The sequence below is a fragment of the Onychomys torridus genome, chromosome 4 (assembly GCF_903995425.1).
Source record: "Onychomys torridus chromosome 4, mOncTor1.1, whole genome shotgun sequence".
Classification (NCBI taxonomy): Eukaryota; Metazoa; Chordata; class Mammalia; order Rodentia; family Cricetidae; genus Onychomys; species Onychomys torridus.
The window spans coordinates 86,922,486-86,947,991 of NC_050446.1; the positions used below are offsets into that span (position 1 = coordinate 86,922,486).

Genomic DNA, 25,506 nt, shown 5'->3' on the forward strand with positions numbered 1-25,506 from the left:
TTCTTGGCAAATGATTCTGCCCAGTCATCTAAGCACAGTGACCAAGTCTACTTGGCTAATTACTACTTAATAACTTTTACAGATAGGCCATTCTTCATTATAGACAAGTATCAATTCAAATAGACGGTGGTACAGTCAGCTTTCAGGCCAGGGATAGGAAGATGTGGGCTTTTCATTCCACCTCGGACCTAGTTAGCACGTATTAGAGGGGAGTAGAGTGGGAGACACAGCCCTGTAATGTTTCCACATAGTCTTGTCATTCACCCTGGGGGTCAGGAAGAGTGCTACAATAGGGCTCCAACAGGAGATGCTTTGTGGGCTGTCTGAATTGAGTTTCCTACCTACAAGACTGCATGGCTTCCTTAACTTCTTGTGCTTAAGCAAACATGAGGATTCTACTAAATTCTGACATCATGCTTCTTTTTCAGACCACAGTCCCTTTGGAACTTCCACAGGTGAAACCAAGGAGAAATGACGGCAAGGAGCTGGGCATGCAGTTAAGGGGGCCCATCTCCGAGCTCAGATCTGCTGTGGGTAGTTGTCCTAGGTCTCTGGGCAAAGACAGTTTAAGACCAAGCCCGCTAGAGGGTTTGCAAAAAGCCCCACTCCCACCACAGTCAGTGGCAGACCATCTGGAAGATGAACTGGACGTGCTGCTGCATTTAGATGCACCTGTGAAAGAGGAAGACAGAATCTGTCCTGACCAGACGTCTCAGGACCAGGAACCAGAAAGAGAGGGGCAGGTGGCCCAGGAGGAAACAGGTATGGCTGTCATTTCATTTCCCATTCATCTTCTCAGTTCTGGTGTTTTTATGGGAACAGCCCTACATCCCCTGTGCATACCCCTGTGTGTCTGATATTGATTTAGCCATGTCCCAGGTATCTCTTCCCCTGGGCAAATCACAGCTTCCCCTGCTTTGACCTTTCTGACAGTTTTTCTTACTCAGTATATCTTAGGCTTCCAAAGTGGCTGCCAGCCCAGTTGCAGTATTAAATTTAGAGCTGCAAATTGAACTGCTGTAAAAGCCTTTCAGTAGAAGACCTTTTAATCGACTGAACAGGCTGGAAACAGATTTTTGTTTTGTTTTCGTTTTTTAAAGCAAAAGAATGTTTCTATCTTGTAAATATTTTGTGAGCTGGTAGCCCTTCTGATGTGGTAACTGTCATATCCAGAACTCGAGAGTCATTATGATGTTTCAGGATTGCCCCCACAGGAAAAGGACACTAAGCTATGCTGTTGGGTCTTTGTGTTAGAACAAACTCCACAACACTAGTGAGCAGTGAAATTCATCTTCAGTATAAATAGAAGAGCAAATCTGTACCTTTGCTTATTTTGTTTAGATACTGTTGATTGTATCTTAGCGGGAACAATAATGAGAATTTCTTGCTTGTTGTGGAGAAAGTAGTAATTTGGGCTGAAGTATATCCTCAAACAAACCCCCAGGACGCCTTAACCCTCACCATTGTAATTGATGTGAGGTGGCTAATGTGGATTTTATTTCCATAGTTCCTGAAAAACCATCTGTGACTGGAGAGAAAAATGTGGAACCTGAACAGACGAGCACATCCAAAAATGTTACTGAGGAAGAGCTGGAAGACTGGCTGGACAGCATGATTTCCTGAGGAGGAGGGATGGGGGAAATGTGCCTGAAGCAAACTAAGTAAGGGTGGGCTAGTTTACCAGAATACCCCATGCTAACATGTACTGTTACTGCAGCCAATGCCTACCTCTGCTTTTGATGCCATCTGAATACATGTATGAGGCTTGCTTGGGGCTTTGTTTCTCTTGTTATCGGCTTAGTCACCTAATAGATTTAAGGACCGGGGGTATCGCAGCTATGTTTTCAGTCTCCTTCCTGCCAATACTACAGAATAATAGGTGCTAGCTAAGGGACTATACACAAGCAACGAGGCATGCAGCTGGTCAAAATAAACACCCTCTGCTCTATGGACATTTCCTTGTGGTATGAAGCCCGTGGGCTGCTTGTCTCTGGCCCCTGACTCCAGCAGTCAGGTTGCTGTGGAATGACTGAAATGGTCCGTGACGAGAAGCCAAATTATGAACTGGCATGTGTTACTTTATTGCAGTGGGCACTTGACTTTATTGGAGGAGATTGACCTAAAACATGGCAGCTCCGCTACTTACACGGGGCCATAAAGCATCACTCAAGTTTGGCATAAGGTTGAGATTTTTCTGAAATTTCAGTACAGTGCCTTTCTTCAACTAACAGCCATTGAGAAGCTGTTAGTGAAGAAATGATATGAATTACCTTCAGGTGCAGTTTCATAAAGTAAGACAGAATACCAGCACAGCTGTTTAATGGAGTTGGCCTTCCAGAACACAAACATAAAAAACTTGCATAGCTATATCTAAAGAGATTTTTAAGGCACTTAATCGATATTTCAGTTTCGACAAAGTGTTTGTTTTCTATTTCTTTAGCTGCTTAAAGCTTTTCAAGCTGATTCTGGATAGAGTCACTAGCAAGTACCATGGAAAAATTAGGTTGCAGTTAACATGAGTTGAACATAATTTTGTGTAGGTCTCCCCATCGGTCCCTGGCCGGCGTCCTCTTGCATGACATGTAGGTGTTCAAGACTTCATGTTTCTCTGAACTATTCCAATAAACTAGTTGAACTCTTAGAACTGGGAGCCCTGTGAGCAGCCGGGTGGAATCCTTGACTGTTTGCCATTCTTTGTCCATTGGACACAAATGCCAAATCAATTTCCAAATATAGATTTTTTTTTAAGGAAGTATAAAAAAAGGATTCTGTTGCATTAGAAGGTGACTGTCCAGAATCATGGCTCATCTTGAATTCAGATTTATCCGAGCTGATCTTCATATTGCTTACGAAAGCAGTCGCCAGCTGGGAAGAAGTCCCAGCACCTTTCCTGGTACATTTTCCACACGTAAGATTCCTGAAACAGTGTAAGCAAAGAGTACTTTGTGTTGAAACCACACAACAAGCTAAAATCAGTTTATTTTCGCTCTGTGTGATTTGCTTTAGGAAGACCAATGGGAACTGATGCAAAGCCACGTGGGCATGTTCTCATACTCTCCCTAGCCCACTTGGTTTTGTGAGCAAGAAGTCATGTCTTCCCATCATGGTAAAGTGGAGGAAGAAAACCTGTCCTCCGGCCCTCTAGCTATTCAATCCCATGCCAATTGTAAATGGGGGACTAAAGAGGGGACTAAAGAAGAACGCGGGTTGAGGGGACATTTCATGCTACCCGAGGCTCGATCTGAAACCCAGGTGTTTGCGCCATAAAGTTTTCTTATCCATTGACGTTTGAATGTTGAGTAACTAGGCTTTTCTTTCTGTGTTCTCCACCTTCCCTTTTCATAGTTAGTCACAGAATTACTTGACACAGCTACTCACTCATCCACTCTCACCACACCTCCACATTCCTGTTGTCACCCCACACAAGGCCCTTCTTTCTTATGCTGTCTCTCCCACTGTCTTCCTCTGAAGCTCCTGCTCTTTGTTACAGCCACCCACTCGGTGGTTTTTCGTTGTCTTTTTCTCTCTACTGTCCTCCCACCCCCAGCTATTTTATACAGAAGCAGTAAACACAATGGCTTGGAAAATGTCAGTGTTTGTGGGGAAGGATTACCAAGGGGAACTTGGGGAATAGACTGAAGTCACCATGAAATTCTCACTTCTTAAGTAACAAAAAGGGTGATGGAAAAAAAATGCATCTAAGAGACTAATAGCCTCAGATAGCCCAAAGTGTACTACTCAGTTTCAAGACTTAGGTTTGTGTTGTCTTCTTTACTATCTAGTTCTTACTGAAAAAGTTTGTTCTTACCTGACCCGTGTGTTCTGTTTCATCCTTGTTAATCAAATACATCAGAAAGAATCTGGAAAAAGAACAAATGGGGAAGGGAGAGGTTTTTAAATTAAAACCAAACAAACGAGTGTGCTCGGTGGTGCTCACCTTTAATCCTAGCACTCGGGAGACAGAGGCAGGTGAAGCTCCGAGTTTGAGGCTAGCTTGGTCTACAGAACAAGTTTCAGAAAAACCAGGGATATGTAGAGAGACCCTGTCTTGAAAACCACCTCACCCCAAAAAACTAAAACCAAACAAAAAAATATTTATATTGTGTGCCTGCAAGAGCCAGCAGAGTCCAGAAGAAAGAGTACCAGATATCCTGGAACTAGAGTTGTGAGCTGCCTGGGTGGGTGCTGGGAACTGAACCTGGGTCCTCTGCAAGAGCAACAAGTGCTCTTAATAGCTGAGCCATCCTCTTCCAGCCCAAGGTACTTCTTACTCAAACTATCTAACACTGTTTACTAAGAGAAATTGGAAATATGGTTTGAAAACTGAGAAGCCTTTAAGAATCAAGGAAGCATTTCTAATGATGATCGATGCTCATCTCCAAGCCAATGAGGGAGAGCCTTCTTAATCCCCCCAAATTTGAGCTAGGCCCGCTTGCAAGCTCTCTTGCTTACCACACAAAAAGGTGGGGGGCAGGACCCTTTACCACAAAACTATCCATAGGCCAGTTTATCATGTAATATAAACTTGACTTGAAATCCCATGTCAGGGATGAATCATGAAAAATGTGGACAGTATTTATTTTCAGTCCATGCTCCTTCCAGAAGGATCGCTTTGTTTTTCATTGTGGAAAACTGGGGAAAGGCTTTGGGTGTGGTTTCACTTGTGCTAAAAGGTCTGTATCAAAGATTTGAGTCTGTCTGTGACACACAAGTGTCCAGGGGGCTATACTCTGAGTTCATATTCTACAACTCCAGAGACGGTTTCTAGAAAAAACAGTCTTATGCCCTTTGGGAAAGGAAAATGTGGCACTGGTAAAGGAAGGGAAGGTCGAGAAAATATCTTGCACGTAGCAGAGCCCCAAACCTTGAATCTTACAGGGCAGTACTATTTTTATCTTATGTCCTGGCACACAGAAACGGCTCTAACTATGACGGCTTCTTCCTTTCTCTCTCCCAAGATTCAGAATCTCATACTTCTATCATACTGAAGCCCTGGGCCGGTGAAACATTCTTCTCTTCCTGGCACATTTATTTAGCTGGCAGGTCACCACATAGAGTGTCCCAGGGTATCATGAAAGGGAATCCCAACTCAGATATCTAGCATCTTCTAGTATCATTCCCTGGTGTTGCCTACACAGGTCTGTGGGCTCAACTTCTGTATTCTTGACTGAGAGTGCTCTTAATGAGAAATGGCCATGGTAAATACTGATGATACTAGGGGAAGGATGCTGGTTATTTAAAAAGAAACTCAACACAAGCTTTGGCCTGTTTTATCCCAAAGAGTGAGATGTGAACAAAATGCAGGAAGAGCAAGGTCAGAAAGTAGATCACTTTCCCCTTGAGAATCACACTTTCTGGAGTCTGAATAACCAGGTCATATAATTGATATACCCTATAAGTGGTACTAAATAGGGTTCCAATAACTTGAGTAAATGCTTGACCCTAGGAAAAGTGAAATATTTTTTATTATTTGCATTGCTAACATTAAACATTCCCCAGAATATCTCACTTTCACAGAATTTAATGGAAGCCGCAGAGCAGAGTGTCTAAAAACTGGCCACCAGCATGAATCTGACTGCATCTACTTGATACAACGCCATCTTGTGATACGGTGGGGAAAGAAGGCCTTTTAGTAAGGCGTTCACAGAGAATGGAAAAGGTGGGGGCAGTAAGGCTGGACAATAGTTGGAGGTAAAAGTGGACATTCCTAAGGATGTAAAGAATTGCTGGAGACACATGCTTTTGAGAGGAATGGGGCCTAGACATGAGTTGGGCTGCCTAGGTCTGGAAGAGTGTAAACTGTGAAGTTGTTTCCAACCAAGAGCAGAGAGAACGACAGGGGCGCATAGAGGCACCTTTACTGAGCATGGCTGCCTCTCCAAACAGAAACAACATGAGCAGACTAAACTTTGAGACAGCGTTGTTTTGTTTTGCCCTAACGACGGCATCCTTAACCAAGACTACTTACAGGTAATTAGCTAAGTTGTGTTCCTGCAGCGTATGTGTTTCAAAACCGTGAGGGGTTGTGTCAAAGTAGTCATTGCCAATGCCACAGATGAAGCATTTGGTCTATCAAATCAAACAAAAGTAGAAAAGGGATTAGTATGCATAGCAACAGAGAGGAAAAACGCTGACAGCTGGTTGAACTGGGGACATGGAAAGCTGCTTTCCTGTTGAATGCTTTGGCTATCAGGCATTTACTTACAGTCCCACCTTCCTAGCTGAAGGGGCTGTCCCCTCCGGTTATGGGACAGGAGGCAGCAGTGTGTCAGGCACAGGAGGGTGTAGCACACAGGGCATCAGGGCCCAGGGCTGGTAGACTGGTGCAGAGGAAGGGGTGACAGCGGGCACGGGAAGCAAACCTTTTAGTAGTTTTGCTTAGGGATGACCCTAATTAATAGCCCTATCTGTGGTTTGAGGAACCTATGTGGGGTTGAAATACGTAGAAAGAACAGTACCTCCATGTCTTCACGTACTTGTTCTTGCTGGTCTCTCAGCTCTCCAAAAGCATCAATAATCAGACCTGGGTTTTTAAATGCAAAAGACAAAGTACCTTCACCTGCACCATGGTCTTAGGGGAGAAGTGGCAGAGGCCATTTTGATTTGTCAAAAAAGTGAATTATCAAGCTGAGCTGGTCAATTATAGCAAAATTAAAGGGGGGAAGAGCTGTGTTTTCAAACACTTGGTCCTGGCTAATCAGTTCTCATGACTTCTCTTTGGGTGCTTCAGTACTGATGGCCACTTCCCCTAACGCTGCCTTCTCCTGATCCCTTAGATACCGATCTCTTGGTCTTCGATCAGTGTCTTCCCTCATTTGCTTCTGAGCCCTCAACACTTAAATATCAGTACCACATTTCAGCATGACTCAAACGAAATTCATCATCTTTCCTTCTTCAGTTCCTAGCAAGCTGTTGACTAAAATAGCAGTACATTCCTATTGACTCTAAAAAACAGTAAGCCATGTCATATTTTTATAGCTGCTTTCTCTCCTGCTTCCTCACATCTCTGTATGGGAGAACAAAGACAGGTAAGGCAAGCCACAGGAGACATCTCAGAAGCAGAAGGGATGAAGACGTAATTTAGAGTGAGGAGAACTCTGTGCATGTTCTCAAGTTTCTTAGAATAGTCTGGGTGGCCCTTTGGCTCTATATGTACAAGGCTTCGTAGACAGTAAGTGCTCAATGCGTTGTTAGATTGACAAGTTAGATGAATTAGGGGGGAATAGTCTTTATAAAACAATCACTTGATGGATGTAGAAAAGCAAAACTAGATTTATTTAATCCAGGTCCTACATACTATAATTGACAACCCTACCTTGAATGATGGCTAGCAGGATGACAATGACGAAGAAGAAGAAGGTGATGTCGAAGACGATGCGATACATTTCGTAGGGGTCACCAGCGGGGTCTTCAATCTCATCACCAATGCCGCCCCCCGCTCTCACTCCCACATACATATGGAAGAGGTAGCACTAGGGAAGATGGGGTAGGCACTTCAGGTGAAAGGTACATGGCTCTCCAGGAGCATGCTCACTTCACTCTGCAGACCTAACCATGATAATCCTGAACTGGAAGCAGGGACCTTCTTAGTGATGCTGGCCTCTTCTGTCCACTGCACCCAGCTTGCTGTCTACCAGGATCAAAAGATTCTTACATTTTTGAAAACCTACTTTGAATTGTGTTGCATGTAAAGGTTGTTAGGGTCTGATGGTATGGCACATGCCAGCTATTGATTTTGTCTTATTGAATTTCAAGAGTGCCAGCCTGGTTTTTAGGCTCTTTCTGCTTCTTTATCATCTGTATATTTGTCAAGGATTTGTAGAATCTTAAATATAGGTTGAGCATCCCTAACCTGAAATCAGAATGCTTTTAAACATAAAACTGGTCAAATGCTGTCATGACACCTCCTCAGGTCAAAAATTCAACACCTGACCTCATGTCATGTCAAAATACAAGCATTCTAAAGACGCTGCGTAAAATTACTCCCAGACTTTGGGTTTAAAATATAGAGGGAGCTGATGAATTTCATGTTTAGATTTTTGACCCCACTTTTTTAGACATAGCGTGCGTATATGCAGATATCCCCCAATATGAAGCAGTTATGGTCCCAAGAATTTGGATAAGGATCATTCAACACACTCAGCCAAGTACTGCCTCATTTAGCCGGGCACCCTTATCCTTTAGCTCACCAGAGGGCTTAGGCTCCCAGAGAAAAGGCAAATCCAGAGCAAGGAGCAGCCTGAAGCCAGGTACTGGTTACATCGGTGATCTGATGATGGGCATTGCTGTCCTGTGAGAGTCCTTGTCCCAAGATAGCATAAGGGGAGTTTTAGCAATAAGCATTACCTTTTATAGAGAAATGCTCACAGACCTTTAACTAGCATGTCTTCCCCTGAAATTAGGTTGTGATAGAAAATGCTGCTGCTACCTCCACAGTATGTGTTACCCCAAGCTGTGCCAGGCTCTTTAACCTTTGGTAGCTATTTTGAAAGAAGATCAGTGGGTGGCTGAACTAAGGGTCTGATCCTTAGAACTTCACTCCCAGTTTTCAGAGATGAAAACTAAAGATTTACTGCCATGAAATTGAGATGTGCTCACTCACAGCATGCCTAATCATCATCCCAAAGTGAGAGAAATGCTGGTACCCCTTGTCTTCCATGGTGTCATAACACCCATTACCATCACCTCCATCTCCCCAGGACACTGCCCTCTTTTGGACAGATGACACCTAGTCTCTTCTGCTCAAACACCACAAAGCTGTTTATTTTGCCAACCACGCCTCTGACTCATCTCTTCCAAAGAGGCCTTGTGACCATGGCTGATGGGTACTCACTGTCATCATGTCGTCACATTTCATGTCCGGCTCGTCCTCATCTTCGCTCTTGTTGTAGAACTTGCGGAAGAAGTTGAAGGCCACCACAGTATAGAGGTAAACGACCACAGCCAGGAGGCCAACAGTCAGAACCAGCTAGGGATGAGGAAGCAGATGTAGAGGAGTGGAATTTCAACCCTGAAAGGCTCATGGGGTCCCCAGTAGTAAGGGAGACAGTGATGTGCTTTGACTACTGGTGGAGAACAGGCTGACCAGGCTTATCAGGAGAAAGGAGTTCATAGGTCAAGTGTTCAGGGCTGAACAGTATCCTCCCTATAGTTTATGTGTGGAGTCCTAACCACTAGTAAGTACATCAGGCTGTGACTATTTGGGGACAGTGTTTAGAGGTTAAGTTATAAGGAGGCTGTGTGGGTAGTCCCCAGTCTAATCTCATTCATGTCATTATAAAAGGAGATTAAGAACCCAATGACTTAAAACATATGCACCCAGAGTGACGTGTGTAATGGCACCAGAGCATCACTGTGCTCAAAGCGAGATAAACCTTAGAGGGGACCAACCCAGTTAACACTTCCACTTCCAGTCTCAAGAGCCTGAAGTTACTGATTTCCATCAGTTAAGTCACCAATCTAGTAATTTCTTAAGGCATCCCCACCACACTAATACCTGGAGTATGGTTTTGCACACAGGCGAAGGGTGAATGTACCTGTGGATCCAAGTGAAGGTGCTGTGAGAGGGTTCTATTGTGTGTATAGAGCTACTTGTTTTCCAAAGCTGCTACTGAGAAAACCTAAAGTTTCCTCAGACTGGTAGCTATTTCTCAGCTGTATTTTATCACAGCCATAATCTGCATAATCACCACAGCTTGGAAGTTATTATAAATATTACAGTAGTTGATCCAAGGAGTCCACATAGGCCCACCATGGTGTCACAGGACATGTTTACTTCCATGCTATATAAGGAGGCCAAGGACCTGCTTCTGTGGCCCATTCCAGCAGGGACTAGATACTGGAAGATAAACAGCGTCGATCTCTTGTGTTTGAGGAGCTGTCCGAAAGGGAGCAGGCAAAAGCGAAGGTGAGCATCAAAACTGATACATTTTTAGCCTCCTGAGAGATGAAGTTCCTCAGATCTTGAGGAACAGAGCTCCTAGGAAGTGCTTTAGAGGAGAGGGAGAACTGGTCCTCTTACGAAAGTAAAGCAAAGGGATTGTTGACATAAGCTCTGCCACATACCAGCTGTGTAGTTCTAGGGGCCACACAGCCTCTTAGCCTGAATTCCTTTGAGATTAACATGTACCTTATAAGGTGAGACTCAGTACCTGAAACATGGCATAAGCTTGGCATATTCTAACTTTCTTGTTGCCCTGCCCCATACAAAAGTTTAGAAATATGATGGAATATGTCTCATACATACTTAACTATACTTATTGAAGAAGAAAATGCTGAGCAGTTTGAATTGGCAAATAAGGAGAATCCATTAGAGGCTTCTAATGTGACCATAGTCATTGTTGTATCCAGTCTTTTACATATGGTCAAAGTCAATTCTTTGTTTAGCCATGTAGATATGCACATTATGTATGTATGTATGCATAATAAAAGTATACCTATTATGGATTATTAGGGACACATGTCAGATATAAAATCTCTCAGGGGTTAAATAAGATCCATGGAGGAAGAGGTAGGTCCATAAAAGGTACCCAAAGTAATTCTGATATGTTCATTACTCTGCTCAGCCCATCCTTATTCTCCTAGTTGATCCTAACTTCAGTGTTCCATCATCAGTTGGATATGGGTTCAAAAAACAAACAAAAAACTGCTAGTAGTTCAAATATTTGGCCGAGAAAGGAGCATTACATACTATGACAAACTTCTTCCTGACATACACCAGCATACTACTTTTTTTTTTCCTATACATTCTGTTCCAAATGAGTATAAACCCAATACCTGTTTGCCATTGTGAGTTACAGATGACAGAATTGTCCTCAAAGTCTTAAAGCCCATTGCAATATCCAATAGATGAGCAGCAAAGAAGAAGTTGTTGTAGTGGCCCAGGACAGACATAGTTGTATACCAGGCCAGGTAGAGAAAGGACTGTGGAAATGAGAGAAAGTTGGCGATTTTCAGGCATTCATGATACAATGGGCTCATTAAACTATATTCCCCTCATTTTGAGGAACAACATGAAGAAAAGGGGCATAGGTACTGGGGTGCTGTAAGCTGTCCCAAGACCTTACAAAGGAGCCCCATTTATGAAATACTATTGTACAAGGCAGGGCTTTCCTCAACACCTCTCAGATCCATGATCACCCAGGGAGACTGCCTGAGAAACCTAGGGCTGGCTTATTCCCTGTGGCCTCCAACAAGATCCCCTGACTTGCGACACAAGATCTTGTTGTTTTTTTTTTTTTGTTTGTTTGTTTGTTTTTTTGTTTTTTTTGTACTATACTTACGTTGTCAGTGAAAACCACCCCCAGCTTCCAAATATGGTACTTCATGTCGATGGAACTTAGCCTAAAGAGGGACAATAATTTCACAATTTATGTCAGTGTTAGTTAAATGATTAGTAAAGGGGATAATTTCTTATGGTTAAAAACAGAAACACAGCTTCAACTTTTTTTCAAGTTATATAGATTTCTCAGACAAAGAATAGTTTGAACCATGCACCTGGAAACCTTAGTCTTTGGACTCTTTGGGGCATAAGAACTGATTGGCCATAAGACAAAGAATGGTTTGAACCATTCACTGGGAACCATAGTCTTTGGGCTCTTTGGGGCATAAGAATTTGATAATTTCCCCTCTAGCTCACTGGAGAGGAATGGAAAACAAAGAATTTATCTTAGCCCCTTGGACTTGAACTCCTCAGATCTATACCATGACACCAGAGATGCCGCCTCTGCTTTGGTCTCTTCTACTGGGCTAAAGTCCAGGGCATTTTTGTCCAAACCCAGGAGTTCAGCAATGCGCTCTGCTCCGTAGAGATCTCCATACTTATTGATCACCTAAAACAGAGAAATGACAGGGTGAGCTGTGGCTACACACCACCACCCAACTTTTCTCCAGCTCTGAGGTTTTTCGAGAGGTTTGCTATGCTCTGGACTTTTTCAAAGGGTTAAACAAGATACCATTCAAAACTGGCCAGAAAAGGAAAAGTTACCCCTAGAGAAAACTAAAGAAATAATGGCAAGTAAGTGAAAACTTCTTTTGAAGTAAGTGTCTCTTTGGAGAGAAAGGAAAGCCTCATGTGGAGAAGGCAGCATGGATTGTGCTGAAAGCAGATGAGTAAGAGAGCAAATCCTCTGCAGCTGATTCTCCTCAGACACCATCTGAAGCCTGACGTCACGTTTACTCAGGTTAGTATGTGAGGAGTGCAAACAACTCCCAACTCTCACCCTACCCCCAGACAAGGCATACCTTCCTCTTCACAAACTTGTCCCAGTAGTTATTAGGAAAAGATCTGAAAACGAAGATGAAAAGGACAGGTTCTTAATTACTAACTCCAAGGCAAACACATCAAGAAACCTTCCAGTTTCAATGTCTGGATGTATGATCTTTTGCTTGCTGTCCTGCTCGCTGAGGAAGTCAAGCTGTGATTGATGTTCAGAGTCATCCCAGGGCTCCCGCCTTACAGCTCTACTGCTGTGTGTCCACTTGGAGGCGCTGGGAAAGCCGCTCTGCAGTTTCTATCTCAAAATGATGGTTAAGAACAAGGAATCCTGATGATACACTAGCAAGAAACATATGTTGTTGGTTTTTGTTTTGAAAACCAATCCTGCCTTGCACACTCCCTTCCCCACTCCCCTGGTGTCATGTTCCTGGACAAGTGTCATTACCACAGCCCCAGTGGACCTCCTGCATCACCCTCTGCTGTTCCTTCAGAGGCACAAATCCAGCTGTTTCTTGACCCATCTACCTGGATCCCAGTATACACTAGAAACCAAAACCAGAAGGAAATGTATGCTTCTCATTCTGGGACTGTCAGTGATTGGGGAGATGGAATGGTATGTGCTGGGATACGTGCACAAGCTTTCTTATATCAATTTCCCAATCTGAAGTAATTTAGGTTAATTTAGACAAGGTTGTAGATGTAACCGTCTTGTTAAATAAGAAACACAGAGCCAATTGCAGAGTTAAAAGCCAAGAGGTCAGAGCAATAGCTGAGAGCTGAAAACCTTACCCTTCACTGCTGCTCTGTCTTTCCTCTCCGCAAGAGAGCTATTTCCTGTGTCCTGTCTTTTATATAGACTTTCTGTTCTGACTTCTTGTTGGTTGTAAACCCAGCCACATGACCACCTCATCACTGCCTGTCTGTACAGACCTCCAGGTCTTCTATGGTTGGTATTGAGATTAAAGGCATGTGTCTCCATGCTGTCTGTATCCTTGAACACACAGAGATCCTGCCTAGCTCTGCCTCCCAAGTGCTGGGATTAAAGGCGTGCACTACCACTGTCCAGCTTCTGCTATGGCTTGCTCTGACCCCAAGGCAACTTTATTAATATACAAATAAAATCACATTTCAATACAATAAAATATCACCACACAGGGTTTTTATTGACCCCATGATCCTCTATTCACTTTTCATCACCATATACTCCTGTGGTACCCACTTCCTTCCAGGTCTTAGACCCCTCTCTTCTAGAGGTGGCATCTTGTTCTATGACATCCCAGCCTCCTCAGTGATATTATGTGCCACTGCCTGGAATTCTCTCTAGTTCCATTCCAAGTTTTTTCTTCTCATTAAAAAAACAAACAAAAAGCCAAACAAATAAAAAACTGCCATCCTTGGAAATGTTAGCAAAAATGTGTTGCTTCTAGCCAGAATGAGCGGACCCTTCCTGAAAGGGTTTCCCATAAAGCTACCACTGGAGCAGAACTAATCCTTGCTATGTGCATTCTTACTTTGTTTTCCTTTATCTGAGTCATTCTTTGTTAGAGTCACACAGCAGTCTCCAATTCTACAAAGACTACTAGTTCATGATAAGAAAGTTAAGACCTTCCTCTTCCAAAAGGATGGCAGTCTTGTGGGTAAAGATTTTCTCACAGATTTGTTTTGGTTGCTGTAAAAGTTGTTTATTTATCGTAATCATATAATTGCCAATTAAAAACAAATTCTGGTATTATGGAATAAGCTGCCAATAGATATATTTGTAAGATAAAAATTATTTTTACCCTCTTCTGTGTGCATTCTACTTGTTTTTTTTTTTTAATGTATCACATACAAGAATAAAAATCAGCCATCTTTCCTTTACCTCCTTGATAACCCCCACTCCTCATTTTATTCTTGTCTTTTTTTAAGGTAGGGTTTTATTACGTAGCCCTGGCTGACATAGAACTCACTATACAAACAAAGTTAGGTTCCAACTTAAAGTGATCTTCCTCTCTGCTTCTAAGTACTGGGATTATACATGTGGGTCACCTTGACCAGCTTTCTTCATTCTTATATACAAATGTTCTCCAGCATACATCTTGATTTCTTTGTCCTATTTTGTTCCGAGTAGAATATTCCACAATAAATGCTAAAGGGCCGTGTCTAAGGCTGTTTCATGGACATGATCTTATCTTGGTGTTAGTATTTTGAGTATCTTGTCCCCACCACCTCCTACTGGAGTTAAGATCAAGAAGTGCCTTGAAGGTAGAACATACAGTTTTACTTGGTTATTTTCTTTAAAGTAAGGCCTAGAGAACAGACTTGTGGAAGAAAATGCATAAAGGATATGCTTAAATCCTTAGCCTCTTTAGTAATTGGCGAATGTACAATGAGATGCCGTTACGCTCCTGCCAGATCACCAAAATTGCCTGACACAAGTGCTGGCAAACAGGGAGAGAAGTAGAAAGTCTCTGACTAGCAGTTTATAATGATACTGGACTAAGCATTTCCCATACCTTACTCTGGAGCCAAGTCCCTTCAGTGGGAAGAGCTCTTTCACTTGGCACAGACACAGGGATTTTATGGTAGTGCTGATTGTAATAGCGGGGACTGGAATCAGCTGAAATATCTATTGTCAGGAAAATGCACCAAGTCTTGCTTATATGGAAAACATTACAGTTTTGAGAACAACTTGTCAACATAGGTGAGTTCACCAAGGATCAGAAATAACACATAATGATGAATAAAAGATTCTCTACCTGTAAAACATATGTAATATGACAATCCCATATTCATAGAGTTCAGAATATTTAAAGTGAAGTAATGTGTTTAGGCATAAGGAACTGGTTAAAATGTGAGTTAAAGCAAGATAATGACTCCATAAGTAATAGCACTAATAACTACTTATGGAGAAGTATCATTAGCCGCTAATGGATAGTACGGAATATGTAAGCTGGGCTTGTGGGAACATGACTGCGAGGATTAACAGAACTTTCAGGTTAGCAACAATGTTCTAGTTTTAATCTCTGTGATTTGTTACTCTCTATTAAAATAAATGTGCATATTTTATAGGTCCTTGTGTGTATCTCACAATATAAAAACGGGAAAACTCAGAATGGATGATAGGCACCAAGACCCAGTAGTTCTACGTAGCAAAATAGGACAAATAGAGCCTATAACAACGAATTATCAATTCAAAAGAACTAGAGAAAATATAAAGGTTCCCAGGACCAGAAGTGATAACATTTTAGTATACAGAAATGTTGATCACCCTGATTTGATAATATACAGTTGTTGAATTATAACACTCTTTCTGTAAAGTAATTAAATATTCCATTACATGTCATTTAAATTTGAGTTTATAATTAGATTTTAAGAGAAAAGACATTTATACATGATATGTGGTTAAGTGAGTAATGATGCTATTGTCAGAATTGCCCCATCCCATGATGCCCTTGCTGTGAAAAAACAAATCAGCTTTGACAACAGTTGCTCTACTTGTTTATGGACTTCCCTGCTCACAAACACACGGCTTGGCTGATCTTCTTGGAAAGCTGCAGTGCATTGTTCTCAGTGTCTCAGGTAAGTTCTAGAAACAGAACGGCCTTTTTACTTTCACACTGTATCACATGGCCTGGATATCAGACAGAACACTTCTCAAAGTATTAAATTACTTGATGTTATCCAAAATGTCTGTAATTTAATGGCAAGTGATGAAAAAAATACATTTAAACTGCTTTGTTGTTTCTCCCTGTATGAGGAGATGGACAGGAATCTGCAGTCAGGGACAGAGCATAGGTTTTTACTGCTCATGTTATTTCCCCCAAAGCCTTCCCTTCTTAGACACTGATTAGTTTTCTTGTACCTTTATAGAGCTGCCTCTTAGTTTCCTTAATCATCTTTGAATAGGTAGTAAGTAATTCCCCTGGAATCAGGATCCTATCTAATATGCATACCTTAATTGAAACAGATAAAAGTTTTAACAAGGTTGCCTTTACGTTCACTTCTATTTCTTCACTTTTACTACAATAATTTATCTTACAATTTTCATAGTTGTAAATGTACTGGTTTTAGAACGTGTCATTTGCTCATGGTGATAACACAGACACTTTTGCTTCTATAGGATTGGAATGAAGGGCACTTACGGTGTGTTGATCACCAAGCGGTCCCACTGCCCCTTTATGTCATCTTCAGATGGTTGTTCAGTGATATAAAGACCATCAAATTCCAGCTTCCTGGCAATTTCTTTCTCCCTTTTGAATACCACTAGAGGCACCTACAAATGAGAAGACACTCATAACCTGGAGGTCTGTGCCTAATGTACCTTCTCTCAGGACTTGTCACAAATCAACCTTCCTGTGTAATGGCAGAAACCCTTTATACTGGGATTTAATGCCTACACACACACACACACACACACACACACACACACACACACACACACACACACACACACATTACATGTATGTATGTATGTATGTGCACCATTTGTATGCCTAGTGCCCAAGGAGGCCAGAAGAGAACACCAGATGCCCTGAAACTAGAGAAACAGGTGTTTGTGAGCTGCCATGTGGGTGCTAGGACTCAAACCCAGGTCCTCTGGAAAAGCAGCAAGTGGTCTTAACCATTGAGCCTTTACTCTAAGTCCTACACTGGGATTTTTAAGGTAACTAGTTGTATGGCCAAAACTAAGCAAATCTCACTCCTTGGCTACTACACCTACCATTCCGAAAGTTGAGCTGATCTGAGTCGCTCTTGAAGGTTAAACAGTTGACAACAGTAAGACACGCACGAGTCCTGAGAAGAGCATGCTTAGTTCCAAGCCTGAATGGGAATTGTCTACTAGGACTGCCAGGCTTAGAACTGAACCAAGAAATAGAAAGGACAATGAACTACTCTAGAAGATGGTCAACCTGGGAATGTGTGGCAGTTTCCCAACAGTCACTAGTAGGGAGGGTCATATTCATGTCATGGCATAAAGGTTAGTGGATGCAATGTGTTCTGATAGTTACAGTGATACAGTTCAGAGGGTTCTGGGCACACTTGTTACAGTATACTGATGTTTTCTTCTTTCCAGCATACTTGCTTCTTTCTGCTATTACTTCCAGTCACTCTCTTACACAACAGACCTGCTTATTTGTGGGAGACACATTCCAGAACACCTGGGGAGTCCCTGAAAACATGGATAGAACCAAACTTGTATGCACTATGCTTTCTCTTAGACATGCATGAATTTGATGGCCTTTTCCATCTTCACTGCCATTACACACTGTGGCCTTGACTTTCGCAGGCTGAGCTGTGACAGTAAAACCAGCTCATATTTCTTTTTGCCTCTTCACGACATCATGGATAGAAGATGCCCTTACAGTAGATCTTAGCATCTTCATCTGATTTTCTTTTCTTCCCTCATTAAGAACTGTCACATCTTCACTTGAACACTTTATGTCTTCTCTTTGGCACTGCAGAATTTCCAGTATCAGTACTCTTGCACTTTGGATGCCATTATTAAGTAAAATAAGAATTACTTGAATATGAGCACTGTGCTATCTTGCCAGTCAGTGTGATAACTGAGAGGGCTAAGTGACTAGCAGGTGGGTAGATTATACTGTGTGAATATATTGGACAAAGGGGTGATTCATGTTCCAAATAGAACAGAATAAGATTGTGTACAGTTTCATCCTACTACTTAAAATAACATAGAAATATGTATATATTTGGTTTTTCGAGACAGGGTTTCTCTGTGTAGCTTTGCACCTTTCCTGGAACTCACTTGGTAGCCTAGGCTGGCCTCGAACTCACAGAGATCCACCTAGCTCTGCCTCCCCAGTGCTGGGATTAAAAGCATGCACCACCACCACCCGGCCATTTATATGTTTTTTATCTATTGAACTTTATTTAATTTTTTGGACCACAGTTTACTGTAAGTAGCTGAAACCATGTTAAGCAGGTCGGTGGGTGGACATGGTACATAACTAACTTTTTTAAAGACAGGATCTCATTTATAGTCCAATCTGGTCTGAAACTCATCATTTAGTCCAGTGCGGTCTCAAATTCCTGGCAGTCCTCCTACTTCATCCTCCCAGGTGCTATGGTTACAGGTGAATACCACCACACTTAATCTTAGACTAGATATGGTAGCATGGCTGTTTTGATAGCTAGTCTTCACTGTCAACTTGATCAACTTTAGAATGACATAGGGGAAACACTGCCTCTGGGACATTCTCAGAGAGGTTTAACTGAGGAGAAGGGCCTATCCTGAATGCAGGTAGAAACATCACAAGGGCTGGGACATGGGACTGGATAAAAAGAGGTAAGAAGAGAAACCAGTAGAATGCCAATATTCCTCCCTGCTTCCTGAGACTTGCTCTGAGCGAGCCTTACACTTCTGCCACCACAGGAGCTGCTCACACTGCCCTGCCTTCCCCACCATGATGGACTGAACCATCAAACCAAGAGCCAAAATAAATCCTTCCTCTCCTGAATTGCCTCTATTGGGGGTTTTGTCCCAGCAATGGGAACATTAACCAGTCAAGTTATACATAAATATAACCAGAGATCAACACCAACAGGGATAAGGAGCAATCCAATGACCTTAACTAACGGGATAGATTTAGAGAGGTCAGAAAATGCTGTTGAAATGAGAAGTCAGAATAGCTAGACCTCTTCTAGCCAGAAAAAATAATAATCATTTACACACAGCCTAGGTATCTCATTCATGTAGGATGCCTCTAATTACTTTGTGACGTCTTTGGGACTTTAGTTTCCAAACTATGTTTTTAATGTTTTTCGTCAAAGGTCATTACATTCATACTATTTACGCTTTGTTATTTCTGGAACAAAAGGGCAAGAATTATTTGTAAAAACTTACTTCTTGCCCCTCCTACCTCGAAAACAGCAGACACCACTGAAGAGCAATGACAGGAGGTGGCAAAGGGGCTGATATTAGGCATGACACACCATGAGGAATGGCGGCTGCTGCTGGCAAGCGGATGACGTGGGCAGGGAAGCAGAATTGAAGCTACTCTGCTATCTGTTTGGAAGGCTCTAGAAAATAATGTGACCACCAAGATGTAGTCTACTACTGATACCTGGGACTCCAAACACTCTGCTTTGTCCTTCAAGGTATTTGTACATCTTTGGAATTTTAATCCACTGTATCTTCTACAGGTCACCAGTATAAATGCATCTCATCCCCCAAGCTCTTGGATTTCAGATCCAGAAACAACAGCAAAACAGCAAACATGCTTCTGGATTGACTGTTGGCCATGTTCTGGGTATCTTTGCATGTATGAACTCACTTATTTTCCTGGACTGTCATTTATTATCCTAATACTCATTTTTTTTTTTTTGAGTAGAAACAGCACTAGGAAGGTCACATGGCACAACAGTCATGAGTTCAACCTAGACAGCCTGGCTCCAGAGTCCATGCTTTCATGGTTACCGTGGCAGACTCAGTATAGCAGGGAAGCACAGGTTCTCTCTAGGAGGGAAGATGGAGTTCTCACATGATGCTGTTTCACCAGGAGAAGAAAGGGACACAAAGATAGGAATAAATTTCTTGGATTCTTTCCAAGAAGATAACTTAGTGTGTAGTTGAGGACACTGCTTACATAATAAATTAGAGGGGAAAATGTAATGAAAATAAAGTATTTATAAAAATTGGTGTGATAGTTAAGCTTGATTGTCGACCTGACAAGACTTAGCATCCCAAGGAGACACCTTTAGGCCTGTCTGTGAAGGTGTTTCCAGAGAGGTTTAACCAATGAGGAAAGATGCACCCTATCCGATGGGGTTCAGGTTCTGGACTGAACAAAAAGGAGAAAGTGAGTGAATGACCAGCATTTGCTGTTGTCTGTGACCAGTTGCCTTACCTTCCTGCTACCACAGCTAGACCATCTCTCACTGCCATACCTTCCCCACCATGAAGGACTGTACCCTCAAACTGTGATCCAAATAAGACAAGTATTTTTACAGCAACAAGAAAAGTAACCTATACTATCATGTCTAGAAATAGAAGTGAACACAGAACACAAAATGGAATGACTGAAGATTGATGTCCCTACAGTAGTGTCTAAAGATGTTCCAAGTGAGTGACGCTTCTGGTTCATGACTTGAGGGACCTCCAAATTCATCTGTGAATCTGGGCCATCATGTGACTTGCTTTAACCAATAGAGGGTAGTAGAAATGACAGTGACAATGTGGCTAATTCCAGGTCTGTTTCTTAAGAGGGGCTAGCATTTTCCACTTCTGTGATCCTTAGGGAAATTCTAAGTCATCCATATAAGAAGTCTACCCAACTGCAGAGATTTCACGGGCAGGCCACGTGCAAAGGGAGCTGCTCTGTATCTACATGGAGAGAGGGAAGATGGACTCCCACTACTCCTGCTGGGACCCATTTCCTAGCTGTTCCTCTGCTAAGACACCAGACACAGGAACTCTCCATCTTGACCATTTTCACCTACTTGAGATCCCAAAAGGCTGCAGACAGAGCCCTTTCACATGGAGCAGAGGAATGGCTGAGTATATCCTGTCAGTCCACAGACTGAGAGAGAGGAAATGTTGGTTCTACACATTAAATTTTGGAGTGGTTTGTTATGTAGATAACTGAAACAGGAACACACCATTGAGATCCATCTTGGGTCTCAAATGGTTACAACCTAATGGAAAGGTACTTTTTATAAAAATCTGATAGCAACTCAATGATCACAAGAAGCTCTCATGGCTAATTTCATGTGTGCCTTAGTCTAATGACTCTGATACTAAGAGGTGCTTGAAGTGCTTCCCCTACAGCAGAATTGTCTATAGCTCACTTTGCAGATCTTCGTTGAAAAGCTCAAGTTGGTGATTAAGATCCTGCGGTTGTGAGCAGCCCCTGAGTGGCAGCACTTGTAATGTCCCACCAGTCTTGCTCTTCTAGTGCCTTAGAAGACAAGAGATGGTGGAATAAAAAATGACACTTCTTCCTCAAGAAGTCAGAAAAGACCTCGAGTGGCAGATGGCTAGAATGCTCACCTTCAGGCAGTAATAGCCCACTACACAGACCAGAGAGATGATGGTGTGGACAATGGCCAGGGCACGCAGTGTTGGTGCCATATACCCAGTGCTCTCCTGAAGAACAAAGAATACCATGGCTTCTTCCTCATCATCATCATTGAAGGAGTTCCACAGGTTTGCAACATCCTCCGTCTCTTCTTCCAAAGGTTCTTCAGTGACCTAGCCCAAGACACACATCATAACTATCAGAAGGAGCTTCAGTCACTGGGCCTTTCCTATAGAGTTTATGTTATTAATACTGTTACCAACCCAATGTTATCTGCTGAGTATGGGGCAATTAGGTAACTTACTGATAAGAATCCCCAGTGTTGTTTCTAATACTTGCAAATAAGAATTAGGTAGAGACAAATCCTATCTCTTGAAAAGAATGTAAAAAAAAAAATTAAATTATGGGCCTTTTAATTATCTGTGTTGTAATCCTGTGGTGAAGAAGGTAGCAAGAGTCTAGATGGAGCACAAGCACAATTCATACACATTCCATATTCTCCATTCTTCCTCTTATTCATGGCTTTCCCTTCTGTTTCTACAAGCGACTCTCAGTTCTACACCTCTCAAGCTTTTATCCTGTAAATTGAAGTGCCTGCTGTATGTTTTAAACCAACAACACATACCTTACTATAGACTACCACTTAACTTCTATGGTCAACAAGTCCGTGGTTTGTCAAACTGAAGGATGATGTAGAAAAAAACACTGTTTTGTAACAAATTGGATTGCTAGTTTTAATCAAGAACCAGCAGAAACAAAGAGAGAAAAAAACAGACTATATCAAGAACTTAGGACCATTCTTTAATTCATTAATAGCCATTCACATGCAACATACAAGTCCCACTCATCCATGTTCAGAGTCTTCAATTATGGTGAGGGACCCTCTCTTCCTAATGCTTACTAATTCTTCCTTCGCTATGGTGTCTCCTATGTGTCAACACTGATGGGTGTCATGATTAGCCTAGTCCTCAAGGAAAGAACTATGTTCATTATTTCTTTCAAAACTTCCCATAGTTCCTATCATGGCATCTAGCATATAGACTATGCTCAATATTTGGAGATTAAATCAAATAGGAATCCAAGCAGTTGAAACAGTTTCCTAATTTGCTTCTCCTGTCGGCCTTCCTCCTGTCGCTAAATATTGTACGTTTTTTTTAAGAGGTTAGTGTCTTAGGAATTTTTTTAGACATTGAATTTTTGTTCCAGATAAAAGTAACAGTTTTTGTTATAGCTTTTCCACGTAAAGCATGCTTAGTCTGTTGTGTATTCAGCAAATAACGCATCAATGAAGTATCACCTTATAAAAAAGCAGGATGAAGTTGATCGCGAAGGCTACAAACAGAGCAAGAAACCTCAGGTTGTAGAAATTCCTGGCCAGGTAGTGCTGGAAAAAAAGGATAAGCAAAAGTAGAAGAGCCAAGGGTAGAAAGGAAAACCTCCCTGCCTGACACTGAAAGATGTGCCCTGGGTAGAGGTTTACAGGGTATCTGTGCCTCAGTTCACACTCTTCTAAGGAAGCCCTGACCTTGTCAGCATAGGCACAGATTGTTTGAGGAGAACCAGAAATGCTGATTAGTTAAAAATGGCTTAAGAGAATGTCTGAGGAATCCTTACCTCGGGCCATGTCGCAGTAAACCAGATTTCTTAACATGCTACCAGCACAGAGAGAAGCAGTCCCCTCTCCTACACAATGTAGGCAGACTGTGGCCCAGAGTTCTTATCCCTTTCTGAATCACAGCCCTAGGAACCTCCTTCATCACTTTCCCAGAGTGTACCATTCTCACTGCCATCTTTCCTGGAAAACTCAACCCTCAGAGGATGGACCTGCAGCAGCTGGGGAGGATTTGACCCTGCATGGGGCCTCACTGATGGTGCCAGCTGAAGTGTAATCCTGGTTGAGGAGCAAGTGAACCTCAGGGGGCAACTGATCAGAAAAAGAATAAATATATACATACTATTATTACTGAAGCTTGCTTGTACCTACAGTAATGATATTTGGGGGAGCTAGTTGAGCAACATAAACTCATAAAGAATCTTTTTTCTTTATCCCAATTGATTGATTTACTGCAATTTTGGAACAGGATCAACTAAGTTGTGAAATGCACATTAATCTGCTTGGGAGTGGTGTCCAAGTAAGCCCCCATTTCCTTCAACACAAGAGAAAGAGGAAGATAAACAGAGGAGAATGGGAATGAGAAAGTGGAGGAAGCATGTCTAAGGAAAAGTGACACACATCAGTGGTCAGCTCCCTGGGGTCTACCAGGCCAGTGCCTCTAGGAGGAAGGAGCAAGGGTCAGAGAGCTCACCAGTAACTTGGTCTGGTAGATTTCCAGCCCTTTGAAGAAATTGGCCATGAAGGCTTCTGGCTTCTCAGCCTTCTGACCACGCCGCCGCGTCTTCTTCACTGTCACGTGTGCCCACAGGTACTCAGCTTGTCCCTCCTCCTTGACTTTGTCCTCCTTTTCTCTGTCTTCCATGCTGCAGGGGTGAGGTGCTGACTCAGCATGTAGGAGAAAGGCAGGCCAAGCTTGGCCCTTATCAACCCACTGCCTGGGCAGGAACTCTATATTTAATGAGTAGTGACCATTTTGATGAGCCAATGTGTACACTAGACATAATGAGTGTTTGCTGTTTGGGAATTACACTTAACTTTTTTTCTCCCTTAAAAAATGGTGTCCTTTCCTTACTAAGTAAGCCTTCTTAGGATTAGCAATGGTACCTACTCCTATAAACTTAAGCAGGAATTAAATGTGATGTCTAAAAGATCTAAGTACAGGCCTGCCATATAGTAGTTATTCAATAAACATCACAAATTGTCTACTCTCAATGTTATATGAAGTTGCTAAATGTGGGTGTTTGATAATTTGTCCAGTCAATGAAACCCTGATGTACTATTGGAATTATTAAGTTAATAACTGTATTATAGAATTGAGATTAAATAAAAAGTATGCCCAGGACTTGTAGAATACCTGTTTCTTGCACTGATAGAAGTCAGGTTTTCTATTTACCACAGTTACACAATGGCAGCTACCAGCCAACGTTATCCACCACAGCAAGCAGAGTACCCCACGTCACCAGGAACTTACTCAGCCTTCTCAGATTCAGCCTTTCCTTCTGCTTCATGCACTGCTTTCAGCTCTGCTGCCTAGATCAAAGAAACAGCAGCCAGTCAAGGCTTCCTCAGAGAAACAAGTCCAGGACGAACCTTTCTCTGTATGGTTACAATTCCGTGTGTGTGTGTGTGTGTGTCTGTGTCTGTGTGTCTGTGTGTGTGTGTCTGTGTGTGTGTCTGTGTCTGTGTATCTGTCTGTCTCCCAACCCCTCAACCCCTACCCCATTTCAGCTTCTTTCAGGATTTCAGGGTGTAAAGTGTCTTGCTGTACATCAAACCTGCTGCTATGGAGAGATGCCAAGACAGACATCTGAAAATTCAGTTGCCCTCCTATTATTCACTCAACTCAAGCAGGAAACTTACACACAAACTTCAAGGGAGCCCAATGGAAGCAGGAGGGAGATAGGAAATCTAATCTGGAATCCCCCTCTATCTGACAAGCTTCCTGCCTGTCCCCAATTCTCCTGTCACTTTCCTGGTCCCTCTGGCTGATAGCCACTGCACTCAGAATAAAATGAAGCTCCTTAGTGAGGCCAGCCTATCCTGTAGGGTCTAGGCTTTTTCTCCATCTTCATTCTCAAATAATACTACTTGACTTATTGTTTTTCTATTCCAATGCTCCAACCTTTCCTCTCATGGAAAGGAGTCTGAATCCTCCTGTGCACCAGCAACTTTTCAGTAGTCTTACCCCTGTCTGGATCACAAAACTCTGGCTTTCCATATGCCTGTCACGCTTTGGGATTTGGCTCAGATCTTGTCTTTTCAGGAATCTTTTGGCTGCCCTGATTATAGCAAATGCTATCAAGAGTTATATATCTATCCAGAGGACCTAGATGATTCCACTTTGTCCCTTCTAATCCATTAGTTTGTTTATAACCTGAACAAACATCACCAAAATCTTATTTACTTGTTATCTTTTCCCACTAGAGACTGTTTCATGAAAGCAAAACTCTTTTTTTTTTTTGTTAACTAGAACAGAGTCTGGTGCACATAGTACCTGCTTTTATTAAAGTCTCTAGCCTTTGTCAAATGGTTCTATGTCATGAGCCTATGCAAGAGGCAATGCAAAAATGAATGATACAGTAAGGACACCTATGCTGGTACCTCCCTCCCTGGCTCTCCACACCTCTCTTACATTTCTCAATACTTCCTTCGTA

General features: G+C 42.2%; 2 protein-coding genes across 4 annotated transcripts in view; one reads left to right on the forward strand and one right to left on the reverse strand.

Moving 5' to 3' along the window:
* The window catches only part of Aven (apoptosis and caspase activation inhibitor), a 158,286-nt gene extending 134,122 nt beyond the window's left edge, over positions 1-24,164 (forward strand). Inside the window, exons 5-7 of one of the 3 annotated variants that reach the window (XM_036183843.1) lie at positions 429-762; positions 1,508-1,661; positions 23,319-24,164. In XM_036183843.1, the coding sequence (XP_036039736.1) occupies positions 429-762; positions 1,508-1,623 (450 nt within the window). In that variant the 3' untranslated portion in view covers positions 1,624-1,661; positions 23,319-24,164. The other 2 variants (XM_036183842.1, XM_036183841.1) reach the window with 2 other exon arrangements.
* The window catches only part of Ryr3 (ryanodine receptor 3), a 521,956-nt gene continuing 498,752 nt past the window's right edge, over positions 2,303-25,506 (reverse strand). The window contains 15 exon segments of the mRNA XM_036183838.1: positions 2,303-2,917; positions 3,809-3,860; positions 5,969-6,069; positions 6,459-6,523; positions 7,316-7,472; positions 8,834-8,968; positions 10,777-10,923; positions 11,283-11,343; positions 11,704-11,831; positions 12,244-12,286; positions 16,342-16,472; positions 21,210-21,410; positions 22,535-22,621; positions 23,544-23,715; positions 24,324-24,382. Of these exon segments, the coding sequence (XP_036039731.1) occupies positions 2,822-2,917; positions 3,809-3,860; positions 5,969-6,069; positions 6,459-6,523; positions 7,316-7,472; positions 8,834-8,968; positions 10,777-10,923; positions 11,283-11,343; positions 11,704-11,831; positions 12,244-12,286; positions 16,342-16,472; positions 21,210-21,410; positions 22,535-22,621; positions 23,544-23,715; positions 24,324-24,382 (1,635 nt within the window). The 3' untranslated portion in view covers positions 2,303-2,821.